This window comes from Neltuma alba, unplaced genomic scaffold (assembly GCF_004799145.2).
Source record: "Neltuma alba isolate B1F8T4 unplaced genomic scaffold, ASM479914v2 tig00011870_pilon, whole genome shotgun sequence".
NCBI classification, from domain to species: Eukaryota; Viridiplantae; Streptophyta; class Magnoliopsida; order Fabales; family Fabaceae; genus Neltuma; species Neltuma alba.
Window position 1 is genome coordinate 27520 of NW_021636473.1, and position 19671 is coordinate 47190.

The window sequence follows — 19671 nt, forward strand, 5'->3', positions numbered from 1 at the left end:
CTCCCCTCTTTTTTTATAAATCCAAACAAGATAATATTAAAATCCTTCCACTCCCCTTCCCTTCATTAAAATCCTTCCCCTCCCCTTCCCTCATTGAGCCAAACATACCTTTAAGTGATTATTTGTATTTCCTAGCACCTTCATGTGTTTTTCATTTTTCATATTCCAAGTCAGAGTTCCTCTTTATCTAACTTCCGTATTCATTTTGGTTGTTTTTTAAGAGTCCTATTCTACCAAGAATACGTTTGGAAGATTTGAAATTTAGGAGAAGACAAATTACGCGTTGTTTGAAACCATAATTGGGAAAATATGTCTGCAAGAGAGTCAAAAATTAAAAAAGAAAGAAAATGAAGTAACACATGAAGATGTGGGACAAGACATTAATGCCCACCAAGCTCGTCTATCCTCAAACTACACATACTGAGCGCACTTCCTGAACTTGTGCTGGATTTAAGGCCACCATCCTATTCATGGCACTTGCACTCCCATTATGGTATCACCGACATGAATCTCAGGACAATGAATTCAATTGATCAGAAACAGTGAGCATCGTCTCACCATCCAATTAATCCAACGGTCATATCAAGTGCCATGATGCATTTTGGACCCTTAGTCATTAACATATGCCATTTTCATTATACTAGGGAGTTCTTTTTATTTTGAGATAAATTAAATATGTGAGAAAAATTTTGTTTCTATTAACATAAATAAATACTTTTGGGATATTCAATTGTGATCCCAAACAAGTATCAATCCAATTTTTTTAAAAGCAACTTCCCATTCCATTTACATAACCAGTTAAAAGTTTTAGACATTTAAACCTTTTAAAATCCAGCCTTCTAAACTTGGCTTGTAGCCTTTGTTTTTTCAGTGAATAAAAATTTATATGAGTTGAGTTTTCCAGATATAAAATACTTCCCGATACATAATTCACCAATAAGATTTTCATATTAACAGTATAGCTTTTTTGTTCATTACGACAACATGAAATTATAAGCGGATGAAATCCCTAAGTTTTTATTTATGAAGAGTTTTATGTCATTGATCTACGGGATTGTTGGCATATCTAACTTTTTACTATGGCTGCATTCAGTCCTCCTCCTTGGGCCAGCAATACTTGCTTGCTTCTCACGGTAATTAAGAAGGAAGTGGCACGTGGCACTTGGTAAATGAATTGGAGGGTGTAATGCCGCTTTGTTTTGTTGTGTTTGGTAAATTGAACCTACTGACTTCAGAATATCCCAATCTTGATTCACCGCTAAGGGACGGTATCAATCAACGCGGCAACGCTCCAGCCCAACAAGGTACAGCGCATATTGGAGTTCTAACTTGTAACTTCCAAGCGGTTAAAGACTCACCGACAACAACGCGGCTTATACTAAATCGTAAACTCTCTCTGATTTCATATTATTACACAATCAGGCATACAATCTGAGAGTACATCTTGGTGCATCATCTAAAAAAAATTAAAATTATATCTTTTGAAGAGAACATAGAATAAGAACACGTGAAAAAAGGGGGGGAGTAAATAAGAAAAGCACAGAACAGAAAGGGAGTAAAGTGATAGACAGACAGAAACTATGGAGTGACAGTCTGGGGAGGGCCAAAACTTGATCTCACACACTTAAGCTGGAACTTTCTCCCACTTGAGCGGCTTCACTGTCTCCCATGTGAAGTCTGTGTCATCCCTACCAAAGTGTCCATAAGCAGCAGTCTTCAAGAACCTTCCATTTCCACCCCTCCTGAGGTCAAGGTTGATGGAGATCATCCCTGGCCTGAAATCGAAGTTCTCCTTCACAATCTTCAAAATCTCCTTGTCTGGGATCTTCCCTGTGCCATAAGACTCAACAAACACAGACAATGGCTCTGGCACACCAATGGCGTATGACACTTGCACGAGGCACCTTCTGGCAAGTCCATTAGCGACTATGCTCTTAGCGGCCTGCCTCACAATGTAGGCTCCACTCCTGTCCACCTTGGTTGGGTCCTTCCTGAGAAGGCACCACCACCGTGGGCACCCCATCCACCGTAGGTGTCAATGATGATCTTCCGGCCGGTGAGACCAGCATCGCCGTGCGGACCTCCGATGACGAAACGGCCTGATGGGTTGAGGTGGAAGATGGTCTTCTCGTCGAGGTACTTCTCAGGGATCACAGGCTTGATCACATGCTCTTTGAGATCAGCTGCAATTTCGTCGTTTGTAACAGTCTCGTCGTGCTGGGTGGAGATGAGCACGGTGTGGACCCGGATAGGAACCATGGCTCCCTTGTCATTGTAGTACTCCACGGTGACTTGGGTCTTTCCGTCGGGCCTCAGCCACGGGCAGGTTCCGTTCTTGCGAACCTCGGTGAGCCGGGCACCGAGCTTTGTGGCGAGGACGTGGCTCAGGGGCATGAGCTCAGGGGTCTCGTCGGTGGCATAGCCAAACATGTGACCTTGGTCACCAGCTCCGATGTCCTCTGGCCTCTTGGTGAGATGACCGTGGACACCCTGAGCAATATCAGGGCTCTGTTGCTCAATGTTAACAAGGACCTTGCAGTTGTCGGCATCGAGACCAACATCATCGGAGACAAATCCGATGCTCCTGCAAGTGTCACGGACGATTTTCTCGTAGTCTACGTTAGCCTTGGTGGTGATCTCTCCGAAGACCATGACCATGTTGGTCTTGGTGCATGTCTCGCAAGCCACTTTGCTGTCTGGGTCTTGCTCAAGGCAGGCATCGAGAACGGCGTCGGAGATCTGGTCACAGAGCTTGTCTGGGTGTCCTTCATTCACTGATTCAGATGTAAATAGGAAGGTTTCTGTTGCCATCTTTATATCTGCACAATTATATTCAATGGAAAGGAAAACAGTCAGTAGTGCCCGAGGAAAAGTTCAAAATCAAGCATAAAACAAATTTCCCCTCTACCATGCAAGGCTCCAAAATCAACTAGAAAACCTACAATCACCAAATCCCACTTTCTAGCAAGTTTAAAACCTTAATCATTCGTCAAATCTGGCCGGAAAAACTATCCTATATGAGGAATAATCACAGGGCTTGTTGATTATGAGATGCAGACTGCCAAGCTTCGAAGCTAATCAGAACACAAGCACGCAAAACCCATATTTCACCCGACAAATCTCATTCCCTAGAAGAAGAACACGCAATTGACAGATAAACTCCAACCAGATCTGAAAAGCCCGAGAGGGTATTTCTTCACAAGGCTGAGAGCAACCACAATTCCAGAGAAACTAGTAGACGAAATGCGGTTATAACTTCAATTACAGACAAATCCCAGAAGGAACACAGAAACAGAATCCCAGATTCATTTGGAGATCACAGAGAGAGAAAATGCCAAGGAATCCACCCCAGGAACGCATAATCCTAAACCAGAACCCAAGATCTAAAATAGCATCGGCAGAATACCTCGAGAGGTAATAGACGGGGAGTGAAGCTTGAACAGAAGGAACCTCTTGGAGTTAAGACTGCTCAAGCGGTGCGAGTTGGAACGTCGAAATGGGGTCGTTATTTATAGGGGAAGAAGCCGGAGGGGTGGCTTCAACTCAGACTCAAAAGCTTCCCTCATCAGCGAGAAGAGGGCTAGATTCACTCGCTGGCATGTGCGATCTCGATCCAACGGATGAGATCGTTCCTTACAAGTGAATCTCAGCTGTCCGTTGCAGTTGGTGAGATGACTGTCCTCCCACGCGCCTTTATGTCCACGCGCCTCCCTCCAACCACACCTACCCCAGCCCCTTCTTCCTCCTCCGTTTGTTGTCATTGAACTCTTCCCAGCTTGCTCTGACTCTACCCCGCAACAACCTTTAATAAACATCAGATGAACTTTTCCCCTTTTCATTTATATATACTTAAAAAAATTATATAATATTTTCTTCACTCTTTGTGACTTGGTTTTTTTTTTTTTTGGGTGGCTAAAGCGCAAATCCATTTCATTTTATTGTATATATATGTATATCCCTTTAACTTTTTTTTGTGGGCATGAGTATATCTTTTTAACATTTATGATATCTTTTTTTTTTGCCAAAAAACATTTATGATGTCATATCTTATGTCAATTAATTGTATTTAAGAGCTTGTATCTCTTTTGTGCGTTTGTTGAAAGCTCCTAATATTTTATATTTATATTTATATTTTATTTTTTAATGCCACTTGTCAGCACGGCCTTTTTTTGTCAAGACAATTGACGCAAGTATTTTTAGATTAAAGAATATTATTCAAGAATAATCATATGCAAACTTCTTAAAAGGAATCCACCGTTCGGAAGCAAAGCAACCCAATATGATATCCAAATTGGTAGGCACGTCAGGATTAAAAATATTTATGCCATAATTTATGTGGGCAGCATAAGATATATTTTTCTTTTAATAATTATAAATAAAAATCAATGACAAAGCAAAAACCGATCATTTCATATCAAAAAAAAAGTTTGAGGCGCAAAACACCGGGAATCTTTGACAAGAGTGGGTGTACAGTTTTTGCTTCAAACATTATGCTAGATCTATTTCTTAATATAAAAGTTAGTTTAATTTTTAATTTGATTCTAAATATAAGATTTTTAATTTATTTTGTTTCTCATATTTATTTATTTTTTTAAGATAATTTTTGTAATAATTACACATGTTAAATGTTCAATAAAATAGTAGTTATAACTAATACACATAATTAATAAAGGTATTTTAGAAAAAAAAACACTTATTTATTATAAATAATTAACTTAACAAATTTTTTAATCTATTCAAATTAGTCAGCTAGCTATAAGAATAAGAAAAAGAAGTAATAATTTGGAAATCGAGATGCTATGCGAGTAAACCTCATGCCAAACCAAAAAAAGGAGACTCTGATTCTGTACTCTTTTCTAGAGGGAAAGTAAGAATAGTATCATATACTTGATCTCACTTAAAATTTGATTCTATTCTTTAAAAATTAAAAAATTATTTAACTTAAAATACTGGGTCGCTACTGATCCTCTTCATTCTTTATAGCATGTCGTTTCAAGTTTAACAAGCAGGAACTTATTCAAGACTCTTAACTGAATTCACTAAAAAAGTAAAAATACTGATTCGCTGATCCAGATTGGTCGAATTGGATTGAATTTTAATGCTACGATATTTAGAATCAGAATATTTTTTCAATTAGCTTTTCATTCAGCACCTACGGGAATATTGCTTAATAAATACTTATCTGGTTCTAAATATAAGACTATTTTATAATATAATTTACATTATAAAATAAATCTTATATCCAGGACTGAAAGAGTAATAACTAATGAGTCACGTTTGAGGATTAGGTGTCCACCGGTCAGATTAAGGTGTTAGCGGAACAAAACCATGACGCCACTATCGTGAAAGAACCATTTTGATTTGGTAAAATTTTATGATAATTAAACATGCTAGTCAACAGTTGGGCGGGAGAATTAAGTTGACTTAAGATTTCTAAATTATTTGTTCAGCGAAATGTGTTTATTTAGTTGCTTGTTCAAATCTTGGCCGATTATAATACCGGCGATCCACGATTCCAATAAAACTGGTGTTTTCTAGTCAAAGATTTTGAGAAGCCAATTAATTAAGTCACCAATTTTTTTTAAAGACTAATAATAAAAACTCCCAGGCTTTAGCATATTTTTTCTGGTCTCTTTCGATTTTTTTTTTTGAAGTTTAATTGTTTAATTATATGCAAAAGGGTAGAAAATATAAATTCGTTACGGAAACCACAAGTAATTGTTTTCTTCCTTGGCCATCGATCACATGCAATAGCTTTATATGTGAAAGCTTTTTGTTTTTTGCTTTTTCTCTTTTTTTTTTAAATATATCGATCTGGTGTAGCGGTGTGTGTGATAAAATATGTGGTTGACCTTCATCTTTCTTTATTTTCTGTTTCGTTTTATTTTTGTTAGTGAAGAAAAATTAACGTGAAGCGGCAGAGGACATCACAAAGCTAAAGAATATGTAGTATACACATTTTTTTAATGAGAAAAGAAAATTGTTGAGAGTGATAAAAAAATATGGATGACAAAAAAAGGTGATAAAAAACATGAGGAAGCTATTTGTGAATATAAATAATCACACTCACAACAAAATTAATAATCATCAGCAAAGATTTGATTTTATTTAAACCTGCTTAAAAGATACGAATGAAATCAAACTTTTCTTCAAGGATATATTAATAACAAAAAAACCTACAATTGATGGGGGAAAAACTACACAGTGTGATTGGCTTTCTCGTGCATGGGAGTATTCAAATTTTTTAAAAGGTATTATCAAACGCATATAAAAATAATTAAGTGTAAAAAATGGAGGAGTTTAAAACATGTGTATAGGGATATATAGTGAGCTCAGCAAGTTTGGAAAATGGAAGGCATGAAATTGAAAATTCCTACCAAGCTTGACCACTCTTCCATTACTTATCCTGATGCTATTTGTGGGTTGGTGAACTGCGGTACAATGTCCTCGTCCAACCAAACCCCATGAAAATGACCTTTTAAGGTTACATAAATAAAAAGAATTAACAAAATTAATCTGAAATTTTATGTAATTTTATTTGATTTTTAATTGGATTCTTGTAATTTTTTTATTATGTTCTTGTAATTTCACCTGATTTTTAATTTGGTTCGCATAACTTTTTTTAAAATCAGATCTTTATAGTTTTTTAAAGTAAGTGATTAAAAAAACTACAGCCACTTGTTAAAATAACTTGAAATTATAAAGACATGATCAAACCAAAAACCGACCCACTCTTTTTTTTTTTCATAAATAAATATGTCAATGTATTTTGTAACATATTGATATTTCTTGTGAAATTATGATTGGATTGTAAATAACTCCTTCGATTTTGAATTAGTTACAACTTTTTTTTTTAATTTTCAAGTAGCGATGATAAATTTCACACATTTTAGATTTGAAAAGATAAATTTTATATTATTTTATTAACATAATTCGTAAATATTAATTCTATTTACATTTTTTGTATTTCTGCAACTAACTTTTGATTTTTGGACTCAAGACTGTTTTGTATCAATTTGTTCCCCTGCAATGGCGTGATTTGTTGTTGTTGTTTTTAATTCCTAAAAGAACACAAAAGGTGAGGTACGAAACAAGAACCAAATAACATATGCTGAAAGGTGGATTATTTAACATGACGTGAAGTTCCGAACGTGATTAATTTTGTTTCATTGACCATTGAATTAAAGTGATTAAAAACCAACTATTGTTCAACGGCTTATCATGCACTTTGATGATAATGATAATAATAATAATAATAAAATTGAAGCATGTTGGCTAAAGAAAAATAACTGAAGCATAAAGTTTGGACATAACATTGTACTCCTCATGCTCTAAACGTATAATGGTTTTTTTTTCATAAATATAAAATCTTAATTAGTTTTGCTTTGGTATTCATCATATCTTTTCAAATTAATTTATCTAATTTTTAAATTAATATATAATTTAATATTATAGAAGAATTATTTTAGGAAGACTGAATCACACATGTTATAATTAAGTAATTTATTTTATTTTTTTAATCTGTTCAAATTAGATAAATAGATCTTATGTTAAGTATGAAAAGAGTATAAAATAGGTAAAAAAAATTGACATATTGTAATATTCATAAATCATAAATAATTTTTTTTATCAAAACATAAATCATAAATAATACGACTTGTTTCTTAGTATAATCCATAGAATACATGAATGGAATTGAAGCCGATATTTAATCATACCAACGTATAGATGGCGTTATGAGCATGCCACTGCTGCAAGTTTTGAAAAAATGTCTTTCATAATTGAACAAAATAGCCCGGTCAAGATAGAATTCTTGAATAAAATATTATTTAATAAGATAAGCCTGTTTGAGAATATATATTTTAAATAGTCATGCAAAAGAAATAAAGTCATTGACCATTTGCACCATTTCAAATCAACAAGATTTTTTTTTCTCACAAACTCTATATGATATATAATTTTAGATTATGGGAATAGGATATTTTATCAAATATTCTTTTAATTTACAATATATCAAGCACAAGTACACAACCATGTGAAATCATGATTTTTTTCATAATACTATCTGTGATCTTAAATTTGTTTGATTTTTATTTTGGTTATAAATATAAGATACTAATTCAAGATAGCCCTTGTAATAACGATAATTTTAACCAATCTATTTGATTGGCAAGGATATTTTAAGAAAGATAACACATATTTATTACAAATAACTAACTTCTTTAATTTATTTAAATTAGTTAACGAACTTTTATATTAAGGACTCAGGATAATATATCATCTTTTGTTTGACAGTGCAAACTCTACTGCCTGCACCAACACCGCAAGATTTAGTGCCCGTTTGGATGAGCGATTGGAAAGGTTGCTTATTGAAAAAGCAGCCTATGGATAAGTGAAGTGGGATAAAAGTTAAATTGGTTAAGTGAATTGTGTTTAGATTGGAGTTCAGAAAAGCCCGTTTGCAAAAGTGAGATTGGTGAAAAGTTGTTTGGATTATTGTTGAGTAAAAGTAAGTTTAGTTGTAAAATGACCAAAATAGGTATGAGTTTTGATAAATAATAAAAAATGAGAAAAAAATAATTTAGCAAGTCAAAGATTTTTTCTTTTGGCTGAGAATGCAAGCTGTTTTCATACCTTGGGGGCAAAATATTAAAAATAAAAAAAAGCAAAAAAAGGGTAAAACAAAAAAAGAAAATAGCAAACAAAAACCCATTAATATATAAAATTACGATTTGATATTCTCAACTTGAAAAATAACAAATAAAAATTTAATTCTATATTGCTAAATTGAATTTGTCATTTCCTACAGTCTGAGAAGTATTCCAGATATTTAATCAAAATTTTATATTTATAATATAAAATCAGGTCTTTATTTACTATTTTTTAAATTAAGAATTCTAAATTATAATTTTTTATATTAGGGGTTTTTATTTTCTATTTTTCCAAACGAAAAGTTAAGTACGATGTTTTCTTAATTATTAGCATTATTCAAACGTCGTGGGGCCAGGCCATATGGCTTACGGATGCTCTCGGGAAACCAGGCGCCCTAAATCCTTGCCTTCGCAAAAAGCTTCACCAGCCAAACGAAAAATGACAGAAGCCCCAGCGTGAAAATGACCCCCTATTCAACGGTCAAAAAAATAAGCTCCTACGGCAAGGAAATAAGCCACAAAATTCAGCTTAAGACAGACCGCACATTTTGGAACTTAAAGTGTATAAGTTGCTTTTTTTTTAAGCCCAGCCAAACACAACCTCTCAGCCAATCGGGCTTATAAGTAAAAAAAAGCAGCTTTTAAGCCCAAATTAAGCCTTGCCAAACAAACCCTTAATGCTTCCCGTCTCCCTCCAATCCTTTTTTTTAACACCCCCCTCTAATTTTGTTTATAAACTTTAATTTGAATTGATATTTAATGCATTTTTTAAATTTTATTTTTAATTATTTATTCTCTTTTATTTTTCATACTCTTTTTTGTCATATTTCACCACATATTCCTTTTTATTATTTTTATCATTTATTATATAGGCATATTTAAAAATAAAAATATATTTTTATCGTATTTATTACTTTTAACTAATTTTAATTAACTGTTCATTATTTATAAATTAATTATTTGAAACTTATAATAAGTATCTAAGGGATTATATATTTAAAAAAGTTAAGGTGCATATTTACCGTGGAAGTTTTCACTCCGAAAAGCTGGCCATGAGAAAATTTTTTGTTGTTACAAATTTGTCCTAAAAATTTAAAATTGTAACAATTTTGCCTCTTATTATTAAAAAACCAACAGTAACGGTTAAAATAGTGACATTAATTATTAATATTTTTAACTTTAAGAGTAAATTTGTCATATTTTTAAACTTTGAAGACATACTTATCTCCCCAAAAAAACTCGGGTAGTTAGTACTTATGACTCAAAACTTTTAAAATAAATTTATATCAAATATGGAGTGTTTCAACTACCTTTTCCTTCCAATTTGTTCGGCGTTTGGTATCTTCGAAACAGTGCAAGGAAAGTGGGAAACAGTTCTCATTCCTTCTCGCTGTTCTCGCCAGAAAGGTGCTCCCCAAAATTCTTCACGCCGTCTTGTATAGTGGATCACGCATAACCTGTGTCTCAGTATCCTTGACTATGCATAATATGAAAACCAATTATTTCTGTTATTAAAAAAACCGATTATTTAAAATGAGTCAAATGAAAGTCCATCCAGAGAGATTATTTATGTAGCTGAAACGATGCTTCAAGAGTTTGTACTCCGACTAGAATTATACTAGGATAAAATCACTTATAATTAAACTAATACAATTATCAACGAGGTTTGGTCCAATGGAAGGGTATTGGTATTTCATAATATGACAAGTCAAGGTTCAAATTCTTATTGGAAGGAGTGTTTACATTTAGGAGATGTTTGGATAGAAACCAAACTATGGTTTCAGAAGTGCTTTTACGGATTACGAAGTAAATATGTGGAGGAGGTTACCTCGTTTTGCGGAAAAATATTTCTGAGACCGCGATTTTGAGAATGCCAAACACCCTCTTAATGTCTCAAAGATGATTGCTTCTAATAAGATAAAACTTATGCAGCACAGAAAAAATAATATAATTTAATTAAAAAATAAAAAATATTCATATATAATCTTGAAAGTAATGATATTATTAAAATAAAAAATATATTAATTTTCATATATAAAACATCGCCAATACTACTCCCTCCGTTCCTTATTATAAGAGACAAATAACCGAATTACGTTGATAAAAAAAGTAGTTAAAATTAGTTAAGAACAATTAATGTGTAAAAAATATAATTTTTTTTTCCAAAAATACCCTCATTAATAAGGAGAGAGAGCATGAGAGAGAACAATTAAATTATAGAAAGAAAGAGAAGTGGGAGGGAGAGAGAGTGTGAGTTGGAGACAATAAATATGGGTAAAATAGGAAATCAATACAAAAAAGTAGAGACAACTTTTAAGTGTCTCTTATATATAGGAACATGCCATAAGCATCAAATGTCTCTTATAATAAGGAACGGAAGGAGTATCATCCTTCCAGGCTTATTAATGAGATAAAATATATAAAATTCTATTCGATCAATCTCCAGAACTATTATCAAATCGACCAGGGGCTGATTGGCTGGTTCATTGATCTCACTGGGCACCTTGACCTAGTTTAAAAACCACTATTATAAATGAGAATTTGTTTTCCAATTCTTAATTTTATTCTAATCGAAATAGAATCCTTGCAAAAATACGTGAGATATCTCACACCGTCACACGTTAAATCGGGAAAACAATAATTACAGGAAACTACTATTAATTTCCTCAGCGCACGCGCATTAAACATCCCGACAATTAAATATCAGCATAATGGGTGCTTAATAAAGCCAACCATATAACCAAACACCACCAACCCCACAATAATGTTTTAGTTAATTGAAAATTGGAATGCCTCCTGAAACTTCCATTAAAATCATGTTCACATACAAATCTTTTTATACACTTTATTGACAAATTTTCCAATCCACAGATATACGGTTTGATGATGATATCATGATATGATAGGTCTACACAAAATTATACGCTTATCACACATGTTTTCAACATGACTTATCATCTATTTCTTGGAAAATTATAAACATTATATTATAAAGGGAAAATTGCAAATAAAGAAGTTGGAGAATGTAATATTCCAAATCGAGCATGTAAGAGTTGAAAATGAAAGAGAAGGAAGTGGTACTTGATCCAGTATTTTGTAAATATAGTTAAATGACCAAAATGCCCTTGTATCATATTCGGAAAAATGCTGTCAAACTTGCCATTGTCAAAAAATTTCCTGTTATTTGCCATTCAACACTTATTATTATCAATTCAAAACTTGTTAATAAACTTTTTGATATAAAGACATTTTAGTCATTTAACTATATCGTAAAATACTAGATTAAACACCACTTTTTTTCCTATTATTTTCAACTCCTATGTGCTTGAATTGAAAAATGATAATTTTAGGATTCTTCTTCTGGAATTTTCCCTGTTATAAAATCTATAAAACTCAGCAGTAAATTTTAAAAGACAAATGAAATCATTTACGTTTTGAATTACGCGTGATACCTATGATCTGTCCAATTATTATTATTAGATATGAAAAATTTGTGTGCAAAATTTTTGCAGTGACCAGTGTAATTTGAGAGTGGGCCATGGAGCAGATCCTTGATGTCGTAGGAGTCAATTGTGACCCACCACGCATCACCAACGCACGTAAAACGACAAACAAGATGGGGCTCGTTTATTGGATCCCTGTGTAACACATACCATCAAGTGGGCTCAATAAAAAAATAATGTCCATTTTATTGGGCCTACCTAAATTATGACCTCATTTAAATAATTTTTATTATGTCACAACTCACCTAACCGCGCGGCTAAACTATTGCTCATCGTGTGAGCAAAATAGTCACCACCAACCACCACTGGGAGAAGAAGGCCCCATTCATAGCTCGAAGAAATAGTACCAGGCCCAACATGGGAAGATTGGGTCGGCCCACAATGGGCCCATAACTGTACAGCCACACGGGCTTTCGTCGGGCCTTTAGTTCGGTTCTTAACGTGCGGTATTGTTCAAGGACCTGTTTTATTTTATCCAAACAGAAAACTGAGGAAGGACGCAACCGGAAAATCGCTTTCGTAAACGAAAAGTGTTTCATTTCCGTTTATAAATCCAGTTTGTCGGCCCCGTCAAAGTTTCTCCCAATTCTCAGCTCGTTTTTCTCTGGAAAAGCTTTCTCTCGTTTTTGGATTAGTTTCTCTCATTTTCCATCTTTCTCCGAGTTCGGGAAGGTATACATGGGGAAGATTAAGTGTTTCAAGGATGAGTACACTTTCGGTGAGTTTTCATTTACAATATGAATTTCTTCTTCTTCTTTGTTTTTTATGTTTTTGTTTTTGTTTTTGTCCAATCTGTTTTGCTTTCTCTGTCGAATCTGTACAATTATCTTGCATTATTATTTACGTGTTTGATTTGTCTTGTTTTCGGTGCAGAGGAACGTCTGAAGGAGTCACAGAGTATCGCGGCAAAATATCCGGATCGAGTACCTGTAAGAATTTTCATAACTCACGACTCTTTTCTTGTTTGATGTTCAGCGAATTGACTTCGTATTTTTCCGGACAATAGTTCATCTTCGGTTTTCTTGTTTGGTGGTAGTCGATAATTCCCATTTTCCCAATATAATATTCAATCCTCTCCCGGTAAGTTAGGATGCCTCTCTCTTTCAATTATCCATTTTCTTAGTGAATCTTACAAATTCATGGGCACTTTACATTCAATTTGTGTCGGCAGTGCTGTCCAAAATGATTGATTTCAACGTTTTCCATCCCACTTTCTAGCCTCCTCCTATATTTTTATTATACATCTTAACAGCTGGCAGTCTTTGGCGGTGTTTGGTGCGAGTGAACCTCCTTAAGGACATTAAAAACGGAAAGTAAAATATTATTCAATAATGGATCTAAGTTTTGCATATTATGCATCATGATTATTTAAAAAGGGCGCGATTGGAACAAACAATTCTGACTTTTATCATGCGATATGAATGAAAGCAACCCTTGAGCAGTCTTTTGATTTTTCTTCGTGTGGGATGTCTTGCAGGTAGTAATTGAGAAGTATTCTAGAACAGACCTGCCTGAATTGGACAAGAAGAAGTAGGTTCTAGCTGTATGGTTGACTTTATATTCTGGGAGGACAGTATTTGTTCTGCTAAATTAATAACTTGCATTAACATAACAGTTACTTGCGTATGCTTCAATTCAGTCCATTTATCAATCATGTACAAAGCTACAGGTTAATATTTGCTAGTATCATCTGAAATAGATCTTTCTTTTTCCTGAGTTTTCTTTCTTCCATAATTCCAGAACATGTTCTCCTAATTCCCTTGAAACCTTTTTTTAGGGGTGTATTAGAGATTGGTGATGATGCATTTAGTAGGTTTCAAATTATGTACTGGATTATTGATATGTTTAAGCACCCCTTTGTGTTGGAGGGCCTGATCTCTTTTATGCATTGCCTTCTGTAGATATTTGGTTCCTCGAGACATGTCTATTGGGCAATTCATACACATATTGAGTAGCAGGCTACATTTGCCTCCTGGGAAGGCATTGTTTATATTTGTGAAGAACACATTACCTCAGACTGGTAAATGCATCTTTTCATTAAATCTTGTCAGATTCATCAGTCTTTTTTTTCCTTCATTCGTCGTGCTAACATGTCATCTACATGGCTCTTCATTACAGCAAATCTCATGGATGCCGTCTACAAGGCTTACAAGGATGATGACGGATTTCTCTACATGTGTTACAGCAGTGAGAAAACATTTGGCTAGTTTAGTTGCCTGATCGGTCATCCTTGTTGTAAGTATTTGAATTCAATTTGGTAAATAAAGCGAACTCTTATGACTTGACAAACTACAACATGGTTGTCTAGTGGTGAGGGAGTTTGGTTTGGGTTTAGTCCTCAAGATGTAGATTCAATTTCAAATATCTACGCCAACATGTACCTAAAAACTTGTCCGACTGGACACCAGAATCCCTCATGTAAATTATTATTCAATGTAATCTCAATGAAGTTCACAATTTATTTACAATTATGATAATGGTAAGAACTCTACATTCCATCACAGCCACACCAAAATGCATGAAGTGGAGTGCTGCTGTTGGAACTTACGCGCAGTGGCAATTAGGAAAAGAGAATTTTAATAACTCAAGAAGTGCGCCGCGTCCTTCGCATGCCTCAAGGTCAATACTTCACATGCTAGTTGCATGTGCTAGGTAAGCCATATAATTAAAGACGTTATTGATTAATAGTCAATAGAGTAAATCTGCATTGTCCTAGGCGAGCCATATTATTAAAGGAATACTATGTATGGTTAATCATAATAAATCTCATACATTGGCATAGAATTCAAAGTCAGCTATCCTCTTTGCAGGACACCTAACGATTAGATAACTGTATTTTCAAGAAAACAACCCAGTGAAATTAGTTGCAGCAAAAAAGTTCAAATCCAATGGGTAAGTGACAAATTAGTTGCCACTGCCGAATGTCTTGGGGCTATTAGCTCCAAATTTTTCTTTTTTTTTGGGGGGGGGGGGGGAATTGAGACTAAAGAGAAAACCATAACACTATCCATCGCTTCAGTATTGTTTTCGGAACTAAAAGTATGCATGAAAACGCTGCCCAATCTTTGGGATGAATGCTTACTAAACCCAACTCGTCACCGCAGCGTATACTACAAGGATTTCCCTTCCATTCTTGACTTGGTGTAACCTAGGCTTATGATCTTCTGTATCAATAGTTTCTCGGCATCTGCCTGAAAAAACCCATAAAAGTTGCGATAAAAAAATACTAGTTTTATAGCAACATGACACTTAAACGCTAAATATGCATGAACATGTAGCTCAGAACCGTCTCACAATGCCGGTAAGCAATATGTAATAGAACCGCATCGTTTTTACAAGGGTGATCACTTCACTGTGTGTGCACGCATTTGAGAAAGAGCGGGTAAACAAAGATTCAAACCTCAAGCATCGGATTATTTTTCGGAATGTCGCAGGCCAAAATTATATTGAGGCCAGTCTTTAATACTGCAAAAATAAATAATGTTAGCTCATAAACCAATGGAAGAAACTTTGATCTATCAAACACGACCTTAGTTACCTAATCGCCGGGCAATGCCTGATCCTGTATTATCAGAAGCTCCACCAAGTATGGAAGTCGCGGATATCATATTGTTCTGTATTTACCAGAACGTTTCAAGATCTATGATATTAAAATACTAAATACGACTACTATACAAGCCCAAAAGAAGAAGAATTCTCACAGGCCGAGTTGGTGCAGCCGCATACATGTGACCAAATTTGGCAGAGTTGTAACCAATCCACACATAAATCTACGGCAACCATTAAAATCAAGAGAATGACACAAAAGTCAAAGCAATGAAAACATAATGGCCCTATGCAAAGTACAAGGTGCGCAAAATTTTACTACTACTTCAGATATATAGTCCAATTTGTCAGAAGTATTAATCTTAGTTGTCACCGTCAGTGAGGGTGGAAATTATTTGGGAACTGCAGCTACTAACCTCCTATTTCAAATGTGAAAAGTTGCAACATAAAACAGGAAGAACTACTAGCCAAATAGTTTAGAAAAGAGAAAATTCACCTCAGGGCCAATAAAAAGGAAAGAGGTAAAATTCACCGAATAAAATAAGTTCTTTGGAAAAGTTTGAAGAAAAACTAGAAATAAAGATTCTGCTATCCGGTTTAAAAAAAAAAAAAAAAACTAATGAGCGTGTGAAGGGAATGACCAATTGACCATGAAGAAAATGATGTTAATAAACGCAGTAAGATTAACCTGTCCAAAACTGGAGATGAAATTACTCAATTATGGAATATTTGGATTATAAACTTATCCTCATCAAACTAAGGTTATAATGGAAGGTTGTCGATGCATTCAAAATTTTCAATACCCAGTGAACATTGCAAAAAAGAACGAAAAAGTAGAAGTAAATAAGGGCTTTAAGGCTCAATTTAGGAACAGAAGAATGAACGAAAATACGTCATTACGATATGTATTATAGCATGTATCTTGTATGAATGTGGTCAGTTTTGATTTCTCCCACCTAATTTTCCTTGCTTGCATTGAATCATTGATTCCAAAAGGAGCCTAGAAAGTCTCCACTGCCTATTTGTAAGGAGAGAAGATTCCCAGGATTATTAAGTATTTTCCGCCTTTCTTTTGGCCTGAAATTCCCCTCATTCAATACAATGGAAGACCGAGGCTACCACAGTTCTTCGTAATTAGACACCAAAAATCTGACAGTTTTACAAAATATACAGTGGAAAGTTTAAATTCCAATCCACTCATACTCATTTTATCCAATTTGTATTGGTTTCCAATTTTTCTGATTTGAATTGCAAATCACCACAAGAACCGGACATCAAAAGCAAATACCCAAAGAAAAACTCTTCCAGAGAAAAAATCAAGAAAGTCTATAACTCTATGAGCATAAACAGAAGAGGCAAAATTTTCAAAATTGCACACTCAAAACCCTTCTATACGTGCACCAGTGAAATGGTAATTGGAACATAATATTTGATTGTCAACTGAACCCCGTAAGGAAAAGTTAAAGATAAACTCTACACAGCCCTGATAAACATTAAATTTAGATAGAGGGATCAGATACCTGTTTGGGGAAGCGAATGATCTGAAAATGGAAGGTGACATCGTTGAGGACTTCAGAAAAGCAAGTGATCTGCAAACCAGCATCATGCTTGGCCCCATGATCCTCTCTCCGAAATTGCGAAGTGCTCGCAGCATCTTCCTCCAATCTCACCTCTTTAATCTTTTGCTCCAACTCCTTAGAATCCATTCTTGTTGCCTGCGTTAAACTCCTAGTCGCACCCGAATTACAACTAATCAAAATCCCCGCCTTTTCCCCCCAAAACCCTAACCCCCGTCCATTCGGGGGTTGAATGGTCTTCTTACATGTAGTAGTTGTTTTCTTTGAGAAAACCTCCTCCATAACTACGCATATAATCATTTTTATGGTAACATTATTAGGAGAATGTTTTATTGCAAAATTTATGATGTAATATTTAATGGTAACTCTTCTATTTTTATATATAAAATAAAAAAATCTAGACTTTCTTGAAAATATATTAACTTTTTTTTTTTGGGAGAATACGGGGTCTTAACTAAGAAAGATATCATTTCACTGAGCGTGGGACAAAAATTCCCACAAAGTCCAAGTACACAAGCTTCTGGATTATACGTGATGGCCTATCAAAAACAGTAACCACCTCATCAAAATCAAAACTTAAATTGACAAGCTTATCAGCACAAGCATTGCCTTCCCTGTAAACATGCTGAAACTTAATCCTATCAAAATCATCTAATCTACACTTTACAACCTTTAAGATACTAGACATTACATTTATCTCATCTCTTGGTTTTTGTAAAATATTTACAATAGACAAAAAATCACATTCAACAACTAAATAATTGATACCGGCTTCCTTTGCCAACTTATAACAACGGCCGAGATCTCAATTTTAATGGCTGAACATGTCCCAAACTTCCTTGAGAAGCCTTTGATCCACCTTCCATCAGATCCACGAAGTAAACTACCATACCCAGCCAAATTAAAACTTCCTCTTCGTGTTCCATCAGTGTTCAATTTAACCCAGCTAACCTGAGGAGCCACGCAACTCAAATACACTTTCTTCTTCTAAGCCCCAGTGCATTCGAAGGGTAAATAATATTCATCACAGAATTCGCAAAACTGTTTATAACTAGACTTGGATCTTCTGGGAACCTCAATATTTCATCAAACAGTGACTTGTTTCTCCAATTCCATAACATCTAACACGTCACACCATAGTAACTTTCCTCCTATCTCTTCGACTAGGACCCCAATCAAGCCAATCCTTCCCTTGTAACACAAAAAATTCCAGATCATTTCTTCTTTCTTCTAACAATAGCCAAAGATCCTTTGCATATGCACAGTCTCTCAATACATGCATCAGAGATTTAGTATTAGCTTTGCATTGCTGACCCATGCTACTAACCCCCATAATCCGAGCTCTTCTCTCAACTGTCAATAACCTATTATAAGCTGCTGTCCATAGGAAGATTTGAACTCTCCTAGGACCCTTCCATCCCAAATCCTCCTCCATATCGCTTCATTCTCCCTTACCTCATTCTTTATTAATCTATAGACATCTGAAACATCATATTTGTCTTGCAACGAGGACCCCCTCTTAATAAAATCTTTCCCAAAATCCCTGTTTGGAAGCGGGGTCGTCAGAATTAACCTCCAACCCTCTTTCTGAAACTTCCCTTTTCATTTTCTCTAAATCCTACTCACCATCCTCCAACACCATATCATTAACTCTGCATTGTAACAAAGCCTTGTCCAGATTCACCAAGCAAAAATCAGCCAGCTTTCTGTTATTCTCTAACTACCTATCACACCAGAACCTTGTATCCAATTCGTTTCCTACCTCCCATCTTACTTCATTTACTAAACAAGGCAAAACTTGTGCAACATCCTTCCACACTTTTGAATCAGAGTTTTTAAGTATACAGTTCTCAATTAAATTCACCTTCCTCTTATATTTCCCTCTCAATACTTTTGAACACAAACTTTCTGGCCTTGACAGGAAATTCCAACCAATGCGACTTAATAAAGCATCATTCATGACCCTTCAATCTTTCAGCCCATACACTCATTTTTCCTTTGAAGCACATAATAAATCCCAGCTAACGAAATGTATCCTTCTCTTATCATCCTTCCCATCCCAAATGAAGTCTCTTTGTGTTTTCTCCATCTGCTGCTTTACCCCTTTCAGAATACAGGAATGTTGCATATGAAAATTTACCATATGATTTAACACAGATTGCCCCAGGGTTAGCCTTCCAGCCCAAAGATAGCGTTTTTATATTATATACCCAGAAAAATAAGTTGTTGATATGAATACAATATATTCGTTTTTCTTTCATTATCTTCAATATTTCACAATATCTCCTGTTATTTCTATTATCACGTAATTACCTTCTGTTACAATGAGATATGTAGATTTGGTTAAAACAATTGTGTTTATAAATAAAGGCATTGAGAAAGAATAAGAAATAC

The 19671-nt window shown here is 34.7% G+C and overlaps 3 protein-coding genes and 1 pseudogene across 3 annotated transcripts; 1 reads left to right on the top strand and 3 right to left on the bottom strand.

Annotated features, from left to right (window-relative positions):
• Positions 1 to 1373: 1373 nt before the first annotated feature.
• LOC114718801 (S-adenosylmethionine synthase 2-like) lies at positions 1374 to 13594 on the bottom strand (annotated as a pseudogene).
• Positions 12678 to 14625, top strand: LOC114718802 (autophagy-related protein 8i-like). Its single transcript, XM_028904244.1, has 5 exons — positions 12678 to 12872; positions 13028 to 13083; positions 13632 to 13684; positions 14056 to 14174; positions 14273 to 14625. The coding sequence occupies exons 1-5, from the start codon at positions 12833 to 12835 to the stop codon at positions 14359 to 14361; spliced, it is 357 nt and encodes a 118-aa protein (XP_028760077.1). The 5' UTR covers positions 12678 to 12832; the 3' UTR covers positions 14362 to 14625.
• Positions 14626 to 15112: 487 nt separating this feature from the next.
• Positions 15113 to 17487, bottom strand: LOC114718811 (proteasome assembly chaperone 4). The gene is made up of 5 exons (XM_028904254.1): positions 17221 to 17487; positions 15856 to 15924; positions 15693 to 15768; positions 15555 to 15619; positions 15113 to 15345 (listed from the first exon to the last, which is right to left on the bottom strand). Exons 1-5 carry the CDS (start codon positions 17404 to 17406, stop codon positions 15265 to 15267), a joined length of 477 nt encoding a protein of 158 aa, XP_028760087.1. The 5' UTR covers positions 17407 to 17487; the 3' UTR covers positions 15113 to 15264.
• A 256-nt stretch (positions 17488 to 17743) lies between these two features.
• LOC114718808 (uncharacterized) lies at positions 17744 to 18712 on the bottom strand. The gene is made up of 3 exons (XM_028904249.1): positions 18413 to 18712; positions 18137 to 18228; positions 17744 to 17933 (listed from the first exon to the last, which is right to left on the bottom strand). The coding sequence occupies exons 1-3, from the start codon at positions 18710 to 18712 to the stop codon at positions 17744 to 17746; spliced, it is 582 nt and encodes a 193-aa protein (XP_028760082.1).
• Between the last annotated feature and the right edge of the window lie 959 nt (positions 18713 to 19671).

Bases quoted from the DNA above. Each gene is read 5' to 3' on its own strand.
- LOC114718802 (XM_028904244.1), top strand. From the start codon at position 12,833: ATGGGGAAGATTAAGTGTTTCAAGGATGAGTACACTTTCG. The intron at 13,084-13,631 runs GTAAGAATTTTC...GATGTCTTGCAG, and splicing joins AATATCCGGATCGAGTACCT to GTAGTAATTGAGAAGTATTC. The intron at 14,175-14,272 runs GTAAATGCATCT...TCTTCATTACAG, and splicing joins GAACACATTACCTCAGACTG to CAAATCTCATGGATGCCGTC.
- LOC114718811 (XM_028904254.1), bottom strand. From the start codon at position 17,406: ATGGATTCTAAGGAGTTGGAGCAAAAGATTAAAGAGGTGAGATTGGAG. The intron at 15,925-17,220 runs GTATCTGATCCC...TGGTTGCCGTAG, and splicing joins TCATTCGCTTCCCCAAACAG to ATTTATGTGTGGATTGGTTA. The intron at 15,346-15,554 runs GTTTGAATCTTT...GGGTTTTTTCAG, and splicing joins AAAATAATCCGATGCTTGAG to GCAGATGCCGAGAAACTATT.
- LOC114718808 (XM_028904249.1), bottom strand. From the start codon at position 18,712: ATGGAGGAGGATTTGGGATGGAAGGGTCCTAGGAGAGTTCAAATCTTC. The intron at 18,229-18,412 runs GTGTGACGTGTT...GTGGCTCCTCAG, and splicing joins ATAGGAGGAAAGTTACTATG to GTTAGCTGGGTTAAATTGAA. The intron at 17,934-18,136 runs GTGGATCAAAGG...TGTAAAGTGTAG, and splicing joins CTTCGTGGATCTGATGGAAG to ATTAGATGATTTTGATAGGA.